This window comes from Saccoglossus kowalevskii, chromosome 9 (genome assembly GCF_978046115.1).
Source record: "Saccoglossus kowalevskii chromosome 9, keSacKowa6.1, whole genome shotgun sequence".
Classification (NCBI taxonomy): domain Eukaryota; kingdom Metazoa; phylum Hemichordata; class Enteropneusta; family Harrimaniidae; genus Saccoglossus; species Saccoglossus kowalevskii.
In genome coordinates, this window is record NC_140649.1 from 33,461,050 (window position 1) to 33,469,186 (window position 8,137).

Genomic DNA, 8,137 nt, shown 5'->3' on the forward strand with positions numbered 1-8,137 from the left:
ATGAAGTTTCAGATACAGTTGCCTTATTTTTGAGAGGATGATGAAGTATCAGGTTTCAAAACAGCACATACATTACTTGAACATTTGTTTTCTTCAACATCTTTTCCAATGCTTAATGACTGAAATTGGGGTGTAATGTTAAACACCTCTGACTCACAATCCGACGATTCAGATGTAGAGGCTCCATGATCATCATAATCCTCACCATAACTTTTATTTCTAGACATTTCATTAAATAGCTTTCTTTGTGATGTGCAGTCTGGTAATATGTCACACCGTGGTACTTGAGACTTGGCTAACTGGCGACTGATTCCATCCGGTGATGTGTCGTCTGGTAATATGTCACGCCCACATTTCTGTGCATATTTGTTCAAGCACATGGTAGCACGTATTGGATTCTCTAAATCCTGGAGACAGGCAAACACATACAGATTGGTTTTCAGAACACCAACCGACTCTCTCTTATCCATAAGCAATGTGACTTGATTTTTCACATGGTGTGTCAGAATGACCGGAACATTTCTACCTCTTTTTCCTCTTATTTCAACTCGTTCAAACAACTGACATAGGGCTTTCTCCCAATCCGACAAATGACATGCTTCTTCCATGTTTGCTCCACGAGATTCCCTGAAATCTGTAATTGTTATACGTTCCATCTCGCCACTTCTTTGACGATTGAAGATAATTAACTGTATGAGGGTGACTTCACTTAGCTTCTTCCATGACGTTTTACAGGTGTTTTCTTTAAGATTTTCATAATTGTGCTGCTTTTTTCAGATATTTGTTCATCCTTACAACATCTTCCACTAATGGTAGATCGTTTCGTTTGTTTCTCTTTTGTTCTAGCTTTGAGCTTAGTGCATGAGAACTAATTTTTTGAGCCCACTGCATCTCACACAACTTGAGGAACCTTGTATATGCTATTTCCATATTAGAATTTTCACTCTTTATGGCATCAGTTATACAGATTGCAGCACGCTTTTTCAAGGCATGTCCCAACATCAACGCTAGAGATAGTTTTCCAGCTTCATTTGTGCAGCTTCGATTACAGCATCAAATTTTGTAGGATGAATAAAATCCCTTAAACAAGAGTCTTCTTTACTCTGCTTCCTCAACTCTAAAAGTAGTCTTGCTAGTTCCCTCATCTTTTGTTTGACATACTGATGTCAGGTAGAGGCAGTACCAACTTTGATGTATTCTCTGTAGCCATATTCTACAATCAGATCATCATTTCCTGCTGTAATTGACACATCATCCTGAATCATTTGGGATAAAAAAATTTCAGCCATACCAGCATTTTTACTATGAGGTGACAACATTCCGGCAACTTGCTGTATACGATTATGAAATGCCTGCTGTGGTGCTTTTTGAAACATCCAGACTGTACATGATTTGTGATATTTCCATAATTCAGTTCGGATGAAATATCCCAAACAGGCTGGACAGGGAACATATTTAGTTGCACCTATCTGATATGATGGTCTTTTAAAGGGAATTAGAAAACCCTTTCCTGCCTTGAGTACTTCAACATTATTTGCATGATTTCCTTTGTTAGCTTTTGCCACAGCAATTTTCTTTCAGCATTTCTGGATTTAAAACTCAACACATGAGCTACATCTGGTTCTTCACTATGCTTGAGAATCCAATACGTGCTACCATGTGCTTGAACAAATATGCACAGAAATGTGGTTTGACTTGCCCTGAATGTTTCAACTCAACCAATCTTAAGAAAGCAAATTGCAACTATGTCTCAACTTTTCAACTTGAAAGACAATGGACAGGAAATTTTGGCTGGTTTTTTGGGTCATTACATCAGAGTTCATAGGAAGTTTTATAGGCTCCCACAAGACACCCTGCAGATCACTAAAGTCAGCAGAATTATACTTGCTTGTGAAAGAGGATCTGTGGAAAAGTACAAGAACAAATCACTTGATGACATAGAGATTGACTTGAATGGTAAGTATGGATTTACTTTAACGTACATGTATGCCAGAATATTTTCAATGAATGTGGTGATGGTATGTTCTTTTTTACCGCCCTATATTCGTGAAAGTAATTTCTGATTGGATGAAGTCATTTCGAAATTGTATTTATGCCAAAGCCACAGTTCCTGTGGTTGGCAAAATGGTTTTCAACTGCAGTTTTGAAATTTTTAAATGTTATTCTAAAATTGTTAACTTTATCGTAAATCACATTTATGCCTAAACAAAAATGGATGTTCTTACATCAAAAAAAAAATTAATTTCTCATTACTATTGTATGCTTCATCAATATGTGTGTTTATTTCAGAGGTTTCAGATGATGAAGAATCAGTGCTGATTGATATCAAGACTCCTGAAGGTATGTGAGAGTTATAATACTGGAAAATCAAGAATTTATGGATGGATTGACGATTAGAAACAAGGTGGCTGAATGTCAATCATTTCAGTGTTAAAAAAATCATAATTAAGCATCAGCTTCTGGATCCATATCTCTGACATGTTTATGTTCCAACTATATTACTATAAACAAAACTATACATCTTAAGTTTGATAACTAACTGGGACTGTGCCATGCATGGCTTGTTTTTTATAAAGGGGAAATAAAATCCAACCATGAAACTATTACATTACGTTATTCTTCATGAACAGCGTCTGTGTTTGCACACACTGTCACAGATCAGTACATTTCCGAATCTTTATTACTTTCATTATACCTGGTATTTTTTCAGCACCTACTGAGAAAACAGCAGATTCAGCTGTATGTAAGATAGAACCGTATTTGATACTAGAATCCAGTTTTAGGAATCTCAAGAATGGGAATGAACTTTCTGATGATATTGTCAATTCTGCTGTCTATCCTGCCACTCAAAAAAGAGAGGTAACTTAAAGTTATATTAATTTAAAGTTATATTAATTACTTCACTGAGTCTGTGTCACATGTACATCATTGTAATTAGATAAGAAATAATTTGTGTACACTATAGCATGCTGTACAGTTATCATGTGCTAGATAATATAATTAAAAAATAGAAATGATAATATTATAAAAGCTAAATTAAATCTTGTTTAAATTGTTAATACAATAGGGGACATTATACTATATAGTTTTTTATGAATTGCAGGATTCATTTTTCTTCTTTCTTTTTCATTTACATTTTACTTGATTCTTCCTTTTAGTTCAGCATGAGCTTGCTTATCCTAAAAGAAGGGCATCTGGCAAAAGTGATGCTTTTTTCACTCAGACTTCATCTAGTGTAAAGAAAAAAAGCAGACAGATGCCTCAAGGTATGGAACTGTTTCAGTATGTAGCTGCCAAAATTTCAATGTGTATTGCACCTCATAGACTATGACTTTATGATGTCTATTTAAACAATAATGAACGACCCGCCAACCTATAATGGACGAAAGCTCACTCCATTATGAGTTGACAAAGAATTTATTATTGTTATTTTTTGAAGCATTTTCAATATCAGTGGATTTGCTGCCACTAAAAAATGGAAAATTTCGAGAAAAATCCACAGTGAACAGAACTGTTTCGCAGTCACTGGCCTGTAAATCTGAATAATTTAAAATGTCTTTCTGAAAATTGTATTCACAATCTCATATGGCAAACTAAGAAAGAAACTAGTTTTTATCCATCAAATATTCTTGTAATTAAATAATTCACAGTGTGGTGTGGAGTAGCATTGTAGTGGTCGCCCGAGTGAACGGCACACAGTGACTAGTACTTTTGGTGTCCGTCACGACCTTGCACTATGCTATGCTAGACCGCCGCCTATGGACTGACGGAATTGACTGTGCGTAGGAGTGTGTACCATGGGTACATGTACGTTGTCGTATTGTTACCCAATCCAGCAAGTGTTTTCAAACCATTGAGGTGGATTTTATTGGCGACAGTCCTGTAATAGCTATTTTCAAATGCTACGAGAGGCCCATGATTTGATGAATACTTCAAGCCAAACGAATGCGTAGCGAGTGAGTGAACATGGCTGGAAAGCTAGTGGGTGTTAGCCATCCTACAAACAGTGATTTTAATCTTGCTGTATAAATAACAAGTCATTGTTAACGACACAGTCCCCGTCCAAAATTTTGTGATTTGACATATCAATTTGATGCTGATGAAGTCATTGAGATTAGATTGAAACCATTAATAGGAGATGGATTTGTAAAAAAAATATGATTTATTGCTTTTACATGAGACTTGGACAATCATATTGAATCAAATTACAAAAATAATGTTCGTGTTGATGTATCTATTGGTATACTGTTTTTGTACAAAATTTAAACAGAAATATTCATTGCATTCATAGGAAAGTAGGCATGGGTACCATGAAAAACAAAATGGCCGCCATATTTGTTTGAATCACGAAAAAAGTATGACGTGCACCTATAACCAAATGTGTATGATCATCATTCCAAGTTTAATCCAAATCGACCCAGTCATCTTTGAGAAACAGCCTCGGACATGTGAAAATGACGATTTAGCGCTTTTACATTAAAATTGGGCATCGGCCAGCCATATTGAATTGAATCACAAAAACCATGCTGGTGCAGATGTATCTCTTGGTATACTATCTCTGTACAAACTTTAAACAGAGACATTCATTGCATTCAAGATAAAGTAGCATGAGTACCATGAAAAACAAGATGGCCGCCATATTTGTTCGAATCACGATAAAAAAATGACGTGCAACTACAAACCAATATGTATGATCATCATACCAACTTTGATCCAAATCGGCCCAGTCATCTCTGAGAAACTGCTGCAGACACGTTTAGGTATCAGAAATAGCAAATTTTACATCCAAAATGGCCACAAGTCGCCCATTTTTGCTCCGATAATAAAGTAACTTGACGCGTATATGTAAGATATTATGTCTTCATGTAAAGTTTGAATGAAATCAGTCAATTGGTGTTTGAGATATAGCTCCGTACGTACATACATAGGAATGGACGGACGGACGGACGGACGGATGGAACTAACCCAAAATGATAGTCCCCGTTTTCGGACTTCGTTCGAACGGGGACTAAAAAAAAGACACCTGACAACAATCTTGTTTCACAAATAAGTGTAGTACTACTATTCATTTTTCTGTACTCACACTCTGTAAACATAGCAGCATCTGCTTGGTTGAATCACCCCGGGTTAACCTTAGTTCATTGACACGATTAGGGACATGACAGCGGCATCAGTCGTAGAATCTAGAAGCATGCCTACTAGATGAAATGCTTCAGCCGAGCGTGCTTTAACGTAGAGAGCTAACGAGGATGCTTGCAATTTCTCTTCTTAAATAGTTTCTCCTTTATTCGTTTTCGAAAACTACATTGTAATCAAATCCATGGTACAGGGATCAATAATGGGATACATTATTGCAAATAATCTGCTGCATTGACATCATAAAATCCACTGATATTGATAATGCTATAATATAATTAAATATAAGGTTTACTTTAAAATTGCATTACATCATTTATTACATATCCATGTTGATTTGTTTTTGTTATGTTTGACTGACTGGTGGTCATTTACAAAACCATAAAAAATCAACATATGAAAATGTCATTTAATTTGAAATTACTCATAGGATATTACTTATACACCTTGTTTTGATTTTGAGTGATGGCAATTTTTCAACTATTATTTCAAACAACTTCTTTTTGAAAATCTAAACAATTTTGCAGCAACAGATTTTGATTTGCGGCTGTCTATTTACCTTGTTACTTTGTAACAGTAGATTTACTTGATATTTTCTTTTTGTGTTAGGTGCAGAATATAAGATATGGAGTGTTGAAGAACAGATGGCTGTTAAAAATTATTTTTCGCAAGATATTAGACTTCTACACATGTCTGGAAAGGCTGCTTGCAGTAGTTGTTTACAACAGAATCCAGTTTTGTGCCATAGGTCCTGGAAAAATGTAAAAGATTGTGTTCGTAATTTGATTACGGTACATAAGAGGCGGAAGGATAAATGAATTCTGTTATTATTGCTGCCAGATGTTATATAATAATGTGGTATACATCAAACTGTAAAAGAACTGCTAAAGAGCCGCCAGTTCATATTTGCTACCACACCTGATTCTACATCTCACCTCATCAGGTGCTCGGCTATGGTAGTATTAAACTCTTTTTATAGAAAGGGAATCGTTCCAGCAGGATTATGATTTAAGGTATAGATACAGGTTCTTGGGCACTTGGGAGTGAATTTTTTTTTTTTTTTGCTTTTTTTATCCAAAGTCTTGGCTATAGATTGTTAAAATTTCGCAGTATTGTGAATAGTGGAACATACTCAAAAGACGATTTTAAATTATAGAAAACAGGTACAAACATTTTCTTTTTTGAATGTTTAGCAAGATTTAGCAAGGCTGTACATAAATAATCAAAAAGAAACATGGTGAAAAAAGTAATGACGGGATCTCCATATTATGCACTGTATTTAACTTTTTTCAAAACAATAATAGGTTGTTGTCAAAATAGTGTGAGAATTTCAAGACAAACTAACATAAACTGTGGGAGCTAATTAATTTCCAATCTCTGTGACTAACCAGAAAACACGAACAGAGATAATGCCTGTTTTATGAAAGTGACGACGTTAATCGTCTACAAAAATGGCTATTGCATCACAACGACATGCCAAAATCCATCATACATCGATGCTTGCTGATGTTCAATTGTCAGATAAAAAATAAAATAAAAATATTTACAATTCAAGGGAAACGGACGTAAAATTGTCTGCAGAGTCAACACCTTGCGCGAAAACTGTCACGGTGTCGTGTTATCATTTCCACTGAGTGAGGGGCACAATGGATCACGTAAAGCTGATGAGATATTCATACAGTTATATAAACATTGCGGATTGAGTCTAAATTTACTTTCCCTCAAACCTTAAAAAAATACATTGTATGACTCAGTTTTTCGTGATCTCCAGTGAAATGGACCATGCGAAGTTAGACGACCAGTTTGAAATGGGCCGTAATATTTTGCTACACAACGGCTATTTGCAGTTTTTACTACTCAATCAGTCAACTGCCTGTGAGAAAAAATCTAAATGGGAGGGAAAATATTGTAAATCGAGACAGGTTTCATTCAACTAAAGATGAGATGGGTCGATAAAAATTAAACGAACCCTGACCTCTGGAAGTACCCGATTTATAGAGTGCCTTAGTACCAGAGGTTGCAGAGCATACATACAATGTACTTTTCAACATCGCTACAGGTGCATGCTAGCTGACAAGGGGTTTCCGATTGAGGTAACCAAGATGGCATCACAGAGTGCTTCATTTTTCCGTGGTGCTTAAAAACAGAATCTTGTTGGCAATTTTTCTGTAATTTCCAGGGTATTTTTTTATTTTTAATTAACCAAGCATTTTACGAGCATGCCATTGACAAGTTATCGATACAGCTCAGCAATGGTGTTTATCCATTGCATTGCAATGCTATCAGCAGGGTGATCTCTACAGCAAAACGAAAAATGTTTACTTTGTATACTTCAGTTTTAAAATACCTTGGGAGAAAAAAAATGTGTGAAAACAAAAATATTTAGTAATATAACAATATGCCAGGCTAGAAGTTGTTGACATGTTGCGAGATAAGGGTGAAACTGTTTACTTATCATTTACAACTGTAAGCAACGTAAACAAACTTCGGGACTTTTAATCACATACGTGTGCCTCGGTTCCCTCTATTTTAAAATCGTTTTTTTGAGTGTTTCAGCATTGACAATGCTCCAAAATTTTAACATTATCTAGCCAAGACTGTCTGGGTAAGAAAAAGCAAAAAAAAAATAATTCACTCAAAGTGCCCACGAACATGCATCTATACCTTAAGGCCACTTCATTGTTATTGCAATGAATCTCACACTGTCAGATATTGTGGTCAAATCTATGCAGGTTGTTGTAACCTTTGCAGTTGGGTCATACCTTCATTAATTTCTGATAACTGGTACTATAGAAACAGTGACAGGTTCTTAAAGCGACAATAGATTTTGAAAATTTTTGTTTAAATATACCTACATAAAGATTACCAAAATACTGTTTTAGACATAATTGCGTGGAGATTGGTCAGCCTTTCAAGCTGGGAACGTATTTGACCCAGGGCCCTCAGTAAGTTATCATGTACTGTAATTTTTCATCAAAACTGGAATTCAATAGATGGAGAC

The 8,137-nt window shown here is 35.5% G+C and overlaps 1 protein-coding gene across 1 annotated transcript in view; it reads left to right on the forward strand.

Annotated features, from left to right (window-relative positions):
* Window positions 1-351: 351 nt before the first annotated feature.
* The window catches only part of LOC146739171 (uncharacterized), an 8,915-nt gene continuing 1,129 nt past the window's right edge, over window positions 352-8,137 (forward strand). Inside the window, exons 1-5 of the mRNA XM_085503428.1 lie at window positions 352-1,956; window positions 2,290-2,340; window positions 2,711-2,859; window positions 3,159-3,266; window positions 5,746-8,137. The exon at window positions 5,746-8,137 is cut by the window's right edge and continues 1,129 nt beyond it. Coding sequence (XP_085359554.1) covers window positions 1,746-1,956; window positions 2,290-2,340; window positions 2,711-2,859; window positions 3,159-3,239 — 492 coding nt within the window. The 5' untranslated portion in view covers window positions 352-1,745 and the 3' untranslated portion in view covers window positions 3,240-3,266; window positions 5,746-8,137. The remainder of the gene's footprint in view (window positions 1,957-2,289; window positions 2,341-2,710; window positions 2,860-3,158; window positions 3,267-5,745) is intronic.